This window comes from Neofelis nebulosa, chromosome 10 (genome assembly GCF_028018385.1).
Source record: "Neofelis nebulosa isolate mNeoNeb1 chromosome 10, mNeoNeb1.pri, whole genome shotgun sequence".
In the NCBI taxonomy this organism is placed as follows: domain Eukaryota; kingdom Metazoa; phylum Chordata; class Mammalia; order Carnivora; family Felidae; genus Neofelis; species Neofelis nebulosa.
In genome coordinates this window covers 20,420,716-20,437,065 of record NC_080791.1, presented here as the reverse complement: position 1 = coordinate 20,437,065, position 16,350 = coordinate 20,420,716, and the positions used below count along the sequence as shown (strand labels likewise).

Here is a 16,350-nt window from a genome sequence, read left to right as displayed (position 1 = left end):
CAGCTAGCTCACATCCCAAGCAAGAGGAGGCTCTAATATCCCAACATCAGGCTCTGCAGGAGGTGCCTCCAAAGCCCCAAGGTGTGTGTGTGGTAGGCACGGCAGAGGGGCCACCCCACTCTCTTTTGGACGCCAGGAGTGCCAGAGGTCGGGGCCTGGTCCTCCCGACTTCTCAGAGAGAAGCCTCGAAGAGATCAGGGCCTGCCCGCTGGGATGAGGGTACCCTATGGAGCAGGGTGAGCAAGGCCCCTGGGGGGCTGGCTGTCAGGCTGGGTAGAGGGCCACTGCCCCCACCACCGGCCGGGCGTGACCCAAGGGACCCTTCTTTACCAAGTTCCCTCAGCATGCACCACCCATCAGGTCCCTCAAAGTTGGAGACTCTTTCCAGCTGCACTTGGATTCTCTTCACAGCCCCCCAACTTCCACCAACCCCCTCCCCCAGGGAAGATGCTGGCAAAACATAACTGCAGCGGGGTAGAAGCTAGGATGAGCCAGGGAGAGTGACCCAACTTTGTAGGGTGTGCGGCCCCCGTCTTGACTCCTTGAGAACCATGGGGGGGTGGGGGGGGGACAGGCCTGCGTGAAGGAGACCTCGAGGATGCTCAGGTGCTGAGGAGGGACATGGGGTTGAAGAACGATGACGAAGAGGAAGGGGCCGTACCCCTCTCCTCTACTTACCAGGATAGCTTGAATCCTTTCATTAGTACAGGCACGGTAATCCACTGACCGTGTCCTTAGCATCCCCGTGACAGCTCCGGAGGTCCCAGGACATATTGGAAAAGATGACGAAGTCCCCAAAGAACAGAAGCCCATGTAATGTGACTTGAACACAGAGAGAGAAAGAAGACAGAGAGACAGAGAGAGAGCCAGCACCAGCCAGAAGAACCGCGGCAGGCTGGGCTCGGAGGCCAAGGGCAGCCTCTGCAAATCCAGCCCCGGGGCTGGAGCTGCCTGCCGGAGCCTTTGCTGCCACTGCCAGCTTCTGATGGGGACAGGCAACGGCAAGGCTGCAAAACAAGCCTGGAGTGGCTGTCAACAGGCAGGCCGGCCGGCCGCCCGCCCACCCTCGCCTCCTGCCGGCTCAGAGCAGCCTTGGGGGGGAAAGGACCCAAGGAGAGCCCGGCAGGAGAGCAAGAACCGAGCAGAACCTGCACCTCTCTTCCCCCAGGCGGCGGCTCCCGCAGCTCCATATAATCTCCTCATCAATGCAGTACCCAAGCAAAGCACTGCCAGCCACTTCCGCCCATTTAAAGACACAGCACATGTTTTGTCCCGGGATGGGACAGAAAGTCAGGGAGAGGGTGGGCGAGCAAGGTGATGCCCAAGGAGGAAGAGGAGAGGGGGTAGGAAGAGCGCGAGTCGGGCACTTCCAGGAGCATCCATCCAAGGTGTTAAAATGCCACACCCCGGGGCGGGGGGGGGGGGAGCGGAGCGCTGACCCCAGGCCCTCTGCAAACGTCCGGAATCCCGAGCAGACCTGAAAGCGCCCCCCCCCCTCCCGCGGTTAGTGCCTAGAGGCCCAAAGGCGAGCTGCTCAAGACCACCTTAAATAGAATCCTCACCCTTTCCCCAGCAAGGCGGGGCCCGCGCAGCAATGAGATCCCAAGCAGTTCAAGGCACACGGAACACACAGTTCTCTTCCCCTTCTGGGGAAAGTGCTCGGCCCCAGGGCCACCACTTTTGGGGCGCATGGTGAGGCAGCAACTTATGGTGGTCCAGCAGCGCCCCAGGTCACCTGGGGCCTGGAATCCTTTTAAGGTGGCCACGAGGGCCTGGTGTGGGATCTCAACAACATTTTATCACCAATACCAGGCTCTAAGATGATTCAGACCAGACACAGCATCAAAGAGAGGAGGCACTGAGATTTTCAACTCCAACTAGAACATACAATTCGCTCTTAAAATCCTCCAACCTGGGCCCACTGTGTTCCAGCCCCAGAAACTTCCGTGGCTATGTGACTTTCTTTTTTTTTTTTTTGGCCTCCCCTAGATTGCGGACTATCTGGGTCAGTAATGCGGATGGGTGAGAACAAACAAAGAGGAGATTAATTATGAAATAGCAACCTCCAACTGAACCATACCAAGCCTTTACCCTGAAACTTGCCTCAGAGCAATCTACAGACACCCATACAGGTTGTGTGCACATCATCTATACTTGACCCCCAAAGTGATAGACAGTCTTAAGAAAAACCAGAGCACAAGATCCCCACTGGTAACGCTCGCTGTACTTGTAATTACTTATTACCTGCCTTTTTAGATGGTAAACTCTAAGTGGGCAGGGACAGTGTGTGAGTCCATCATCTCACTGACTTAGGATGGCTTATATACACTAGATACTATTAGCAAGAGTTTAATTGAAGTGGCCTTATTCGAACCTAACTAAAACACTGCAGCCTCTCTCCAGGGTCCAGATGGCCCAGCAAAAACACGCTTTAAGGGATCCTGAGCTTTTAGAGATGTACTCTCAAAGCAGCCCTGGCCTATGGAATTCTCCTCTGTCCACAGACCCAAGCCAGACAACACTGAAACGCTCTCAAGACCTCAGAATACATCTTTAGTTATGTATCCAGGCCATTCTTTCAACTTAGGTATTGTAGGGCTGCATAAGTTCTCCTTTACAACCTAGGTAATTCACTCCAAGGGCCTCCAGGGACCAATGATGCCAGCCTCTAGGCAAATGGCACCTAGAATTCTCTAGGTAGATGAGAATACTCTCATCCTATCCCCCCTGATCACAGGTAACACATGAAATCTGAATCAAAGCTTTCCAAGTATTACATTAGACACACATTACTAAATAGTGAAAATTCTGTATTTTTCAATAAAAATTTTAAAAGCCGTCAAATAAAAAAAAAAAACTCCCTTGCAACTACTAATAAGAATTTTGGGGGAGCTTATTTATGTCAGGCATCGTGCTAATAAGCATTTTACTTGTATTATCTCACTTAACACTCACATCCGTATTATGAAGTAGTGACTATCAGTATTTTTCAGATGATGTTATTGAAAATTAAGACTGTAGCATCTGGATTTGCCTAATGCTAAATAACCAACAAGCTGCAAGCCTGAGACTTGAACTTGGGCATGTTCAAACCCAAAGTCCAGTCTCTTAATCAGGATGTATGCTTATTAAAAAAAAAAAAAAAAAGAAAAGAAAGAAAGAAAGAAAGAAAGAAAGAAAGAAAGAAAGTCTGTGAGACAGGCTAATAAGGGCCCACACGCTCCCAGGGCAAAAAGAATCCAGGCAACAGGTAAAAAAAAAAAAAAAAAAAAAAATGCTAAATCAAGTTAGCTGCTTCTTTCTATTACTATTGCTGATAGGTCAGTACATGAATGTGATGGGAGGAACATGAAAAGGAGAATCTAGTTGGTTGCGAGACCATCAACTGCCTCAAATCCCCCTTGGCTCTTTCCTGTTTCTGTAACCTGGGCTCTTCACGGAGCTCGGCAACCTGGCTCCATTTTTGTGGTCCATAAGAAGATCTCAAAATATGACCCAAATAGGGCTTTAAAGAGCCATGGGATTGCCAGCTTTCCTTGAAATATATTTAAAGAATAAGACCAAGCAAAATGAAGAGGTGTTCATCATTTAATGTATCTTCCCTCTTTGATCTTCTCCTAGAGGGCAGACAGTTCTGTAGGTTCGCCAAGTTTCCTGACCGGTAAGGTGTCAGCACTGACATCATTCTAGATGACTGTGGGGGTGAGTACACAGGTTAACGGTCAGGCAGGTGCTTTCGATTCTCCTGCTTCCGCCTGAACTGCAATCTGGCTGCTCCTTGAGATCTGTATTTCAGGAAGGATAAGAACTTTTACGGAAAAGAAGGAAGAGTTCCATTTCCGTCAATATGGCAGACTAGCTATCCTAATGGACCTTCCTGCTAAAAACAACTAAAAATGCTGGATGAAAGAAAACATTTAGAAAGAAAAATAGAGAGGAAATTTTTAAAAAAATACTTGATGAGCTATCGAAACAATAAGACAAATTTAGAAACCATAAATTCAGTGAGGGCAGAAACTCAGAAAATTAAAGAAAGCCTTATAGATATGTTTTCTAGAGAAGGCACTTGTGGCACCTGTAAAACGGCCTTGGTTTTCTGGACCTCACAGAACACAGTGAGCAGAGACAGTGCACAGGCCCACTAATGGGAGGAGGAAAGGGGAGATCACCTCATAAAGTAGGAGGCCCTGCTGGCCTCCCCTAACCCTACAAGTGAGCCTCCAACAAACTCCCACGTGCTGCTGAGGAACTCAAAGACAGGCCTGTCTTCAATCTTGGCAGAGACCAAACAATCTCCCCTGATAAATCATAATTACCAACTGATCCTCACACAGGCGGCTGCCTGAGGACTTCCTAAGCAATTCACACACACACACACACACACACACACACACACACACAGTGTCCAGAAAGGAGAAGGCGGATGAACTCCACCACAGTAAAATGAAGAACATCTGATCCTCAAACTGATTATAAAGAGGGAGAAAAGACCAGGCTTTCCTGGGAGAAGATAATTGCAACAAATGTAGCTGAAAAAGGAATTTTAGTTCACAGAATTTATAAATATAAATAAAAATATCTACAAATCAATAGGAAAAAGAAAAACAATTAGATAAAAAGACAAGGGATTTGAATAAGCACTTTCAGAAGAGGAAGTGATCAATCAATACACATATAAAAAGGTGCTCAACCTCATTAGCACTCAGGAAAATGCAAGCTTAAAATGCCAATGAGGTGCTAACTTTGTACCTATCTGATTGGCAAAAGTTAAAAAGTCTAATAATATAAAGGTTGGAAAGGAACCGGTGGAGGGGGGCCTGGGTGGCTCAGTCGGTTGAGCGTCCAACTTTCGCTCAAGTCATGATCTCGCAGTTTGTGAGCTCAACCCCCACATCAGGCTCCATGCTGACAGACAGAACCTGGACAGAACCTGGAGCCTGCTTCAAATTCTGTCTCCTTCTCTCTCTCTGCCCCTCCCCTATTCATGCTCTGTCTCTCTCAAAAATAAACATTAACAAAAAAAAAAAAAAAAAAAAAGGAACCCACGGACATGTATACAGTGGTTCAACTACGTAAGCAAACCATTTGGTATTTATAGTAGAGTTCAAGGAATGCATCCCCTAACACCTGATGGTTCCATTCTGCCAAATGAAGAAGCTCCCATTAGGAAATGTTCGAGAGAAACTTCACACAGCACTCACTCTGTGTGGTAACACGGTTTGTGGAAACAAACCCCCAAACCTGGAAACAAATGTCTACCGACAGCAGAAAGGATACACAACTAGCATTTTCTTAAAGTGTGAACAGTCTATAACATTCAGAAAATTTATAAGTTACTGTCACGTGCAACCAAGCGCACGAATCTTGGAAACAATGTTGAACATGGAAAGCAAATCAAAATGAAGAAAGCATGACGTATGATTGCATGCGGATACAGCCACAGGACAAACACGTAACAAGATAGATGCTTCACATTCATGTATAAAAAGGTACTCAACCTCATCAGTACTCACGAGTATCCAGATATCCTCTATCTGTATAGCTAGACAGTGTGTATTCATAAAATGGAAAATCAAGGAAGTGACAAACTCAACATTCTGAGAGGTGGTCAGTGGGCAAGAACATGGAGTCAGCAGGACAGGTAAGAAGTACACTGTTTGTTCCTTCTTTCTGTATACTTTTTAGGTACTTTTTTATAAATAATCTTTGTCTCTGTTCAATATTTAGCAAAAAACAATTTAAAGATAAACAACATAACTGGACACACCTGACACCAATCTTCTTCCAATCTCTGTGAACAGAATGGATGAGAGAGGAGGGTGGTGGTGGGGAATGGCTGACTAGGACAACGATTCGTGTTGCATTTTCAACATGAATTTTCAAAATCTAAGTTCAAAAACCTAGCCTTCCCAGGCTCATGGATATTCATTCCAACGTCTGTTGTGTTTCTAAGGTCTGATTAACAGAAGGTTGAGCTGTGTCCCTCCAAACCTCTTGCTACAACGGTTTCTTCCAAACTTTACTGGGTTTGGAATACAGGTTAGAAAAAAAGAAAAAAGAAACTTTGATTTTAGCTGCTTTGACTTTCTCCTGGTCTCCAAGTCAAGCCTTAAGGTCTCACCACGTGGGTACTGCTCCTTTCCCAAGGCAACAAGAACAGGACTGATGCTCCTCGCCTCATCTGTAAGCAGGCACTGGACTGGCAGGTCTTTCCTTCGGAGCATTACCACTCTGCAGACCCCCAAGGCCTCGGCCAAGGGAAACATGGAGTCCACGAACCCACCACAGGATTCAGTTGCCCTGACTCCCACCCCTCAGTGGCTCTTTCCACCACCAGAAGCTCACGCCTCCTCATGACCTTGGGGAGTCACCGGGAGCCCATCTGGGGCAGAAAACAGACAGTGGACAGGATCCCCGAGGCTCCCCTTCTATCCGGAGTCTCTGGGTTCTGCGCTCGCCTCCCGAGGAGAGGAGAGCCGCAGGACCAGGGCAGTGCCGCATGCCTCCAGGAGCTGGCAAAACTGGGGCAGAGCCTTGCTGCAGTCACACGTTGGGGAATCAAAGCTCCAAGCTCAGGCAGGGGAGTCGGCAGGCGCTGAGAGTGTTATATTTAAGGAGCATTTTGGAGGTCAGGAAGCTGGTGAGAGGAGCAGCGGGGGAGGAGTGGCATCCTAAACACTGCATTTCAACAAGCCTCCTCGTCCTCCAGCCAGAATCCTCTTCCAAATCCCAAACTGCAGTCAATAGAGCCTGTGTGAGGGGGACGGCAGATGGCCAGAGCGGCACCCGATCAGGTGCTCCCCACCACTTCCCTGTCCCCCCCCCCCCCCCCCCGCCACTATTAGTCACTGGCTCTGGGGTGACAGTGTGGGCTGCAGGCATTGGCCTTGCCTTCTGGTCTGTTCATCTGTGTCAGCTCCCAGCCGGGAGCTTCCCGAGCCCGCCCCTCCTCTCCCCTCCCGTGTGGGGGACTCATGTGCACACCCCTGCCCTCCAGCCCCACCAGTCCACTGTAGAGAGGGGAGAGGCGGGGAGGGGAGGGGTGGCCCAGGCCACAGAGCAGCAGAGGTTGAGAGGTTTGTGTGGAAAGCAAGTGGGGGCTCGGTTCACTTCAGGCATGCTTCCTTGGGCCTCCATGACCCCAGGGATTTACTTGGGGGGCTGGAGCGAAATAAAAAAAAATCAAAATCGAAAATGGACAGACTCACCTCCTCCCCATCCTTCTCTGCCCCTCCTTCACAATCTGCTAATCCAGAATGTTCCAACAGGATGGGCAAGGGCAGAGCCAAACTCCAGCCAGCTTCATCCCGCCCCCAGCTGCTTCACCAGCACAGCTGACTGGAGAGGGAGGAAGACAGGATAGAGGCAGCCTGTCCACTCTAGAGCCTAAAGTGGGCCCCCCTACATTACGTCCTGTGAGTCTCACAATGCCCCGGGGAGGTGTCACTGAGCCACATCTAATGGAGGAAGACACCGAGGCCCGGCGAGGTCTGCTTCTCTTCCTACCGCTGGTGGCTGCTCCTAGAGCCACAAGACGAGGGGGTGCCGCGGTTGGTAAAATCGGGAAAAGCGAAGAGGTGAAGCCCAGTGCCAGCAGCACAAACCCCCTCACCTCTCCTCAGCCACCTCTCCTGCTCACCTCACTGGCAGAGCCCAGCTAACCTACGTCTCTCCCTCTGTCCCGGCAACTCTGGACATCCCTCCTCCATGGTGACCGCCTGACTTCCTCGTGCCCGCAAGGGCTGGCGACGGAAATCCCAGAGAGGACCCCCTCGCTCTGGCCTACATCTCTATCCCCTTCCTCTCCAGAATCTCTCCCCAGCTTCCTGAACACCTGCCCGCCTGCCTCAGTGCTGGCTTCTTGGGATGTCTTCTTCATTAGCATGTTCTCGATCACAAGGCTCTCTGCTGCTAGACAGAAGGGCGGCCCCCAGGTGGTAAAGCCCCCCCTGTCAGGAAAGAGGCACACACCTTCCAAAACCCCCCACCCACCAGGAGAGGGGACCTCGCCTGACTTCCCTCATTCTAATTACATGCATAACAAAAGAAAACATCGCTCCTGCCAGATGGAAGAAACAAGGCAGATTTCTAATTACCCACCCTGATCCTCCTGGTTTATCCTCAGGAGAAATTCAGGGTGACTGATGGCATCAGGGACCCAGAAGGGAGCTTATAAACTCAGGTTCTCGCGGGGAGGGAGCGCCCAGACGCCCACGGCCAGCTGCTCCCGCTCTCCTCCCACCGAATGGAGACTTCTCCTTTCTCATCTAAGTTACGCTTGAGAAGGACTGTTAACAAACTGATGAACTCATTTCAACAGGGAAAGACTCCTGGCCAAGGACGCAAGACTGCTGGCAGAGAAACCACTCCGTGATGTGACGAGCCTAGGAAAACCACATTCTTGACGGACACGGGCCGGACACCAGCCCCGGGGGCGTGTGCTGCGGTTTCTTCTGCGCAGCGATTCCGGAATTGGACGGGAGTTCGAATCCATACGTAACAGCTATGTGACCTTGAGCAAGTTACTTCGTTTCTCGAAGCCTCAGCTCCATCAGCACACAAAGGTGATAATGGCAACAACCCACGCGGCTGTTGGGTGTCAATGACACAACACACGACGTCATATCGAGTGCCCAGCACATTTTAACCATCATCATGACTGTTCCTAACCAGTATCCACAGACGACCAGTACCCCCTGCAGGGATCACAGGCTCCATTTCTGTGCTTCCTTATCTACTCTTTCTCCTTTATGTACACAAAAGTTTCTGGGGTTTTTTTTCTGTTTTGTTGGGGATGTTTTTATATTTCTACTTTATGTTTCTATTTCTATATGTGGTATTTCTGTCACATCAGTCAGCCATTTATTTATTCAACAACAACCATACTTACTGAGTGCCTACTATGTTCAGGACCCAGACAAATCATGATGTTATTTCAATAATAACCCAAATATCCTCCTTGATCTCCGGAAGCTTATGATCCCATAAGGAAGATAATACACGGGCATTAAGTAGTTGTATTAAGTAATTCTAACATAAAGTTTAAAGTAGTAAGTCCTGTAAGAGAGGCACAGGTAATCAGGACACAGTACTTCTGTTCACCAAAATGAACACAGGTTTGTAATCGTTATGCCAACTTTTCAATTAATAAGTAATGATGAGTATTCTCAGCCAACCTATGTTAAGTCTGTCTGCGATAATTATTTCTTGATTAGTCTGGTCTTAACACAAAAGAGTCAGCCAGAAAAAGGATCCAATATTTGTTATCATCCTTTATGGAGACAAGAACTTCCTATTTGCATGACAGGTGTCCAGAAATAGTGCCTTCGGAACATATTGCCATCATCGCTGCCAATAAATACAGGTTTATTTGGACAGAGCAGACTGCATCTAACGGGCTGGGATCTGAAATTGCATTTCCTACCATTAGGACGTTTTCTCATCACGGCCTTAAAGCTGGGGGGAAAACAATGTGGAAGATGGTTCAGGCCCCTCTACCTACTATATTCTCTAAACGTCACAACTGACGTGAGATGGCATAATCATGAGTAAACCTCCAGAGAGCTCAGGTTCCGTGTGTCTTATGACTACTTGGTAAATGCACCTGTGTCCTTCCATACTCTGCCACCAGCTATATCTGATGGTTCAAGGGCACTGTGAAGTATTTAGATGATCTGTGGACAACTGACAAAAATAAGGGCAACATGGTTAAGTTTTGAAAAAGCTAAATACACTGAATTTTTAGTTTTTGATAACATTTCCGTTGAAATTTGTATTAAGGGGCACCTGGTGGCTCAGCAGGTGAAGCGTCTGACTCTTGATTTCAGCTCAGGTCATGATCTCACAGTTCATGAGATCAAGCCCCGCGTTGGGCTCTGTGCTGACAGCTGGGAGCCTGGAGCCTTCTTGGGATTCTGTATCTCCCTCTCTCTCTCTCTCTGCCCCTCCCCTGCTTGTGTTCTCCCTCTCTCTCTTGCTCTCTCTCTCAAAATAAATAAACATTAAAAAAAAATAAATTTGTATTAAAATATTCTTTAAACAGTGGTGGTGGACGTTTTCTATTTTAGTTTTGTTACCTTCCATAGGTAAGACATGTGGCGATTCTGTGTCGGTCCACCAACTTTTTTCAACTTCTCTACCCGACGCACAAGCTCAGATCCCCCGTGTCCCCCACTCCCCACCCCGAGGAAGGGCTGCTGAGTTCTGGGACCTCACATTCCACTCTAAGGAGAGGCTATGGCTCCCAACTGCTGGGAAGGGGGATCTGAAAGCCTGCTTCAGTCAACTCCCTGTCTTCAGGTGGTCACCTGCATCCCAGAGGTTCCTAATCCAGGGGGGCTTAGTGACATACTAATTGGCATGTCACATTCTATTAGTTTCAGGTGTAGAACATAACGGTTCATTATTTGTACACACGGTGAAATGATCACAGTAAGCTTCGTCAACATCCATCCCCACGACATTGTAAGACTTTTTTCTTATGATGACCCGATCTACTCTTGAATGCTCTAACAAAGCCTTGGAGATACGCCTGTGCCTCCCAAGTACACGAGAACAACTACTGCCACTCCCCTGACCTCGGACACCAATTTCCAACTGTTCCGAACACCGTCACCTAGATGTCCCAAGGGCACCTCAAAGCCAGCCTGAATAAATGCAACTTCTCACTGCCCCTCTATACCTGCTGCTCCCTCTGACCTCCTGTGCCTGCTTCAGTGAACGGCACCAACTACAAAGTCGCCCAGACACCTGGAATTCACCCTATACTCCTCTTCCACCTCCCACTGAACTAGATACAAAGGCCTGTCCGTTCTAGCTCCCTGAACAACTCTGAGTTTGTATCTTGCTTTCAGTTTTATACGTGCCTTTAAATTCTCATCGTTAGGTATGGCGTTATGCCTACCCCTCCTCTCCTATTTGTTCGTTTACCAAATTATTTACTGAGCCCCTATTATATTACTTGGTAATATAATAGGCGTGGGGGGGGGCAGGTTGTGGCTTAAAAAGCAAAATCACACTAGCCCTGCCCTTAAAAAAAAAGTTTACGGTCTAGTTGGGGAAGACAGACATGTAAAACAAAGAATCTGAGATGGCACAAAATGAGGAAATGATCAATTATCTGTCTGCCTTGTAGCCAGAGAGTACTTTTTGTTTTAAGTTTATTTTGAGAGAGAGAGAGCACACGCACGCACAACGAAGCGGGGTAGGGATGGGGGCGGGGGAGAATCCAAAGCAGGCTCTGCGCTGTCAGCACACAGCCCAGTGCAGGGCTCGAACTCACAAACCGTGAGACCATGACCTGAGCCGAATTCAAGAGTAGGACGCTTAGCTGACTGAGCCACCCAGGCACCCCAGAGAGTACTTTTTCAAAAGCAAATCTGATGCTATCCTAAGATATTTCGATTGTTCCCAGTATCTACATAATCTCAGTAATGTGCAAGGTTGTCATGGGATGTCAATCCCTATGTCTGGTTCCATCATCTGCCGCCTGGGGTCCACGTGCTCCTAAGCCCTGATCATGCCAAACTGTTTGCAGTGACCTGGGCTTTGCCCTGTGCATGCTGTCTCCTCTTGCCTAGCTACCGTTCAGCGAGCAGCTATGGTGAGCCAGGCATTATCTCATCTAATCCTCACGACAATCCTGCAGGGTCGATGGGTATCGCCCGCGTTTACAAATAAGGACTCGGGGACGAGGACAGGCCAAGATAACCCGCTCAAGTTCGCAGAGCCAGAAAGTGGCAGCACCAGCGTATGAAGGCAGATATGTCCAACTCCAGTTTATAACACCACCTCTCTTCTCTTGTCCACCTGCTAAGCTCCCGCTGACACTTCAGGTCTCAGATCAAATGTCGCTTCCTTTAGAAAGCCCTCCTGCCTGCCTAGGCCAACATCAAATAGTTCTTTTGCGCTTCCCTGCTGACTTGAACTTCTGTTACAACCCCTGTTACCTTGTACCGTCATAATGTTTCATAATGTTTACTCATCTGTCTCCCCCAAGAACCCGTGAACAAACTGTTCACCGTGATCATGTGCGATCCAATTACAACCTCCATAGTGAAATCTTTGCTGGCAAATAACTGGCATTTAATAAACATTCCTTGAACGAACGTATTGACGAATGCCTACCAACCTCTTTTCTCACGGTTGAAACGAGAACTCTCAGGGTGCAATTTACTATCTACATATCTTAACACAGTCACGTCAAGACATCAGACGGCCCCGCGCTGAAATTACAACCTTAAAAAAAAAAAAAAAAAAAAAAAAAAAAAAAAAGTACCATGGCAATGCAATAACAGAGCCTCAAACTCCAGACTCCAGGAGATGAAATCATGCCTCCAACAGCCTTCCTCCAGGAACTGAACATGGTCTAAATAGGTAGTGCTGTCGTCCAGAGTGATCACACTTCCAAACCAAAAGCTCTTTCATTCTGGAGTAACTGAACCCAGTATAGTTGGGGCTAAGGGAAATCCTGGGAACAGTACCTGAGAACTGAAGGGGACAGGGTAAGACAGATGCATTTACATGTATTTGGCAATACACACAAGTAAAATGATATATTAAGGAAACAACATCCGAGTCATATATAAATGACGTACCAATGAGTCACGACGTGAATTTTTACTCAACAGCTCCGCTGCATTTAGATAGTATCAGAGATTCGGTACATCTGCCATAATATATAGGTTCTCTTTGTACCTAGGCTGCAAAATGCAAACAGGCTCTTTGCAGGAGCATCTTCATCGGGTAAAGTTTCTTAAACATTTGTGACTTATAATCCTCCTGGGGACCTACGGAGAGCCACAGGTACTCCTCCCAGAAAAATGCAGAGAAATATAAAATTCCGCCTACAAACGATAGAGCTCATGGACCCTCTCCTAAGGACCTCAGTGGTCCGTGGGCCCAGACTGGAAATACCTGAACTAAACTCCCTCCAAAGGGTCTGGGGTAGAGAAGGTTAAAGAAAGAGAATCACAGCTCTGGGGTTAAAGCATCTGTCTCCACGGCCAGCCAGGTTCATTCTTTGAGGTCCTGAAAGAAGATGCCAGCCTCAGGAATGGTCCGGCTCCCAAGACCTGATTGTCCCCCTGCGTGGACAATCTGCAATCTTGACTAGCGGATGGTAAGAGACTAAGAAAAATGGAGCTGCCTCTGTTTCTACCTCTATATGCAGCTGCAAACATAAACATACCCTCCTAATTAACCGCAGAATAACTCTCCAATCCCTGCAAACCACACCTTTACCCCCAGCACAGGCCACCACCCACCCTTGAGGGCCAACTGGTTGATCCCAAACCGCTTACAACTTCATGAGCTAGTTGACCTGGAGGTTCGTGACAGGGAAGCCTGGTGACAGATGACACCTGACATCACCAACAGTAGCATTACAACCACAAAACAAACTGCTTGGAGCAAACCGGTTTTGCATCCAAACACAGGGCTGCTCCCCCTGGCTGCCTCTGTGCGCGCTGCGAAGGGGGGAGGGCATCTTGCACCAACCGTGCTTAATGTGGGCACCAGGATGTTTGCGGAAGGAGGGGAAAGAGAGGGGAAGCGGGGACAGGGGAGGGAGGCAGTCCAGGGAGGCCTGTTCTCATTTAGTTGTGTGCTCCCCAGCTCCTTTCTTCAAAGAAAACAAAGTATTTGACAAATCTAAGCTGGTTAAAACAACAGCTGTGTGTAATTTTGCAGACTAGAAAATGAAAGCCCAGAGAGGGGAAGTAACTCGGGGCAGATCACACCGCATGCAGGAGTAGGAGAAAGGCACCAGGAGCTCAGATCTGTGATTCGCGGGGACATGTCCTCACCACCAGAACACATTACTGCCCACAGCACCCTCGCTGCTTGGGCCCCCAACCTCCTTCTCTCTTCCATAGACACACGGGGTACCCAACCTGTTCCAAAAGTCTGAATCCTGTTCAGTCTTTCATCTCTGAAACAAAGGAGACCCTGCCATCTAGCCAAAAACGAACCCTCCCCCCCCCCGCCAAGCCCGTCCAAGGGCTGAGATATTCTAGAAGGACACTAGGTCTCTCCCTGCATAAAGGTATTGGGGTTGGGGCTTGCAGACTTGGCCTCCTTAGGTTCCCCCATCCACTCCCAATGGCTCAAGTTCCTCCCTCGTCTGGGAAAATGCACAGGCACTGCAAATTCCAAACTGCAAGCAGGATTCAGGAGGGACTAGAAACTCATCTCAGGAACGCCCTCTAGTGAGCCTGCAGGGTCTGGGCGAGAGCACCCGGGCACATTCCCTGGAGGGGCCCAGACCCACACTTCCATTGGGGCATCAGATGAGCGGTGGGAGGGGACAGCAGCAGCACCTGCCACTCAGAGACCAACTCCCCGCCAATCCCAAGGCCATCGTCTGCTGCAGCAGGATGAGAGGCAGTCTCTGCTCTCAAGACTGTCCGGCCCACAACGACCCCACCCATTCCTTATACAACAGACGGAGGGAAAAGGGAAGCAGACAGAAGGTGGGAAGGAAGGGTAGGGAGGCACAAATGGATGAAGAGAGCATTGTGGCGTGAGGAAGAGAGACCATAAAGGAGGGGGTGACTAAAGAGAGACGGGATAAGGATAAAGGAATAAGGAGGGAGAGCTAATGAGAAAGACACAGATCAGCCCAGACAGCTAGAGACCAACCCCTCCCCCCCCCCCACCTGCTCAGACTTCTGGGCACGGAAAGGTGAGGAGTGCGTTCTGTCAGACCCAGCCCTCCCTCCCCTCTCCTGAGCTTCATGCTCGGGGGTCATTTCCCTCCGCTCTGACCCAGCCCCCGGACACTTAGGAGTGGTGAGCTGAGGGACAGGAGGGGAGAGAAAAGTGAACCAAAGGCAGAACTCGCCAAGCGAAGCCACTTACGCACAGTGCGGCCGGCAGCATTTCCATCCTACCTTTGCTGTCGCCATATCAGCCGGCTCCATGATCTCTGCTTGGCCTAAGGAGCAGTGGCCCCATCCAGAGAAAAAAGGCAGAGTCACAAATGTCCACCCAGAAAGAACAAACCACCCCTCTGGAAGGGCCGGGAAAATAAGAGACCAATTTTGGTTCTCTGGCCCCCTGGGATGTCCTCTACTGGCGGTGGGGGGAGGGAGGGGAGACAGGAAAGAGGCTCGGGGTCCCCAGCAAGTTGGGGTTGTGGGGGGGGGGCTGCCTGGGTTCCCACAGATGCTCACATCAGGCTGAGTCAGGGGGCGTCTCCCCTTGCCTGGTACTTCTTCCCAGGAGGCAAGTGTGGGTCTCCCAGGGCTCCCCCTGCTGGGGGAGAGCGCACAGAGGTGGAGGCCCTGCCCTCCCATCACCCGGCCAACTGGTACCCACAGGTCAGGAAGAGCGGAGCGTGTGGGCAGAGGCCAGCTGGCGGGTGCTGAGCAAGTGCTGGGGGTAGCAGGTAGGGAGGAGGCCGGGGGCCCGTGGAGGCGGGTGTGAGAACCTCAAGGAGGTACAGGCACTCAGATGGAAGCAGGAGGTGCTGTGCAAGGAGGTGCCGGAGGCTCAAGCCGGAGCCCTGCGCGGCAAGGTCGAGAATGCAGAGGGAGAGGAATCTGCCGGGTGAAGCCACTCACCTTGCAATAACATTCAGACTGACTGAGGCCTACACAGGAGCCAGGAGCGGGCGGTTCACACCCCCCCACTCCACTCCCAGAGACTCACAGCCTCTGTCTAAAGGTACATGAGAGCAGCCGGCAGCCCGGCTGGATCTGCAGAGGCCCCTGGCTCTCTCGGAGCAGCCTGATTGGAGGAGCAGGATGACTTCATCCGGCCCCATTCATCACTGTAGCTTTCCTGCCCAGCGGGGACAGGCCGCTCTGCTTGCGGTGACTACAGCTTCCTCTCTGGCCCATTTTACTCCGGCAACCTGGGATAGGCTGTGTCGGCCAGAGGCCGTCAGGGGAAAGGGATCGGAGCACCCCAGGCCCTAGAGGGAAGAAGCGGAAGAGGCCGTTCACGTTTCAAGGAAAGAGCAAAGCCTCTACTTAAATAAAACACGGTGTGGGTATTCACTGTGTGCATTTGCTCGTGCTGGCGCCCGGATAAACACAAAAGAGCAGGACTCCTCGGAGGCAGCCAAGAAGGGAGGTGTGTGCTCTCCTGAACCACTGACCTTCCCGCCCCGTCTTTAGAGATATTCTCCCAATCAAAGCCAATAACCCATGGAAAGGCAGATCAATATCCTCAGCTCTGCCAGATCTTCCAACAGTGCTAACCTGGGCTGGCTGTTAAGCACACTGATTGCTTTATGCTTCTGGTTTCAGACCTGCAAAGTGTTAAGGTGGAAGCTGCGGCTCCATTTTACAGATGAGAAAACAAACAAAGACCCGGAAAAGAACAAAAGGGTCAAAGAAAGGCCTG

General features: G+C 49.8%; 1 protein-coding gene across 12 annotated transcripts in view; it reads right to left on the bottom strand.

Annotated features, from left to right (window-relative positions):
• The window catches only part of GRAMD1B (GRAM domain containing 1B), a 246,433-nt gene that overhangs the window by 96,980 nt on the left and 133,103 nt on the right, over positions 1-16,350 (bottom strand). Inside the window, exons 1-2 of one of the 12 annotated variants that reach the window (XM_058687113.1) lie at positions 15,564-15,579; positions 14,892-14,935 (exon numbers count right to left, since the gene is read on the bottom strand). The exons of 10 other annotated variants lie outside the window; for them this stretch is intronic. Coding sequence is in view for 1 of the 2 variants with exons in the window: in XM_058687110.1 (XP_058543093.1) it covers positions 679-701 (23 nt within the window). In the remaining variant the exon portion in view is untranslated. Of the gene's footprint in view, positions 1-678; positions 1,197-14,891; positions 14,936-15,563; positions 15,580-16,350 lie in introns of those variants that run through there. One more of the 12 variants, XM_058687110.1, reaches the window with a different exon arrangement.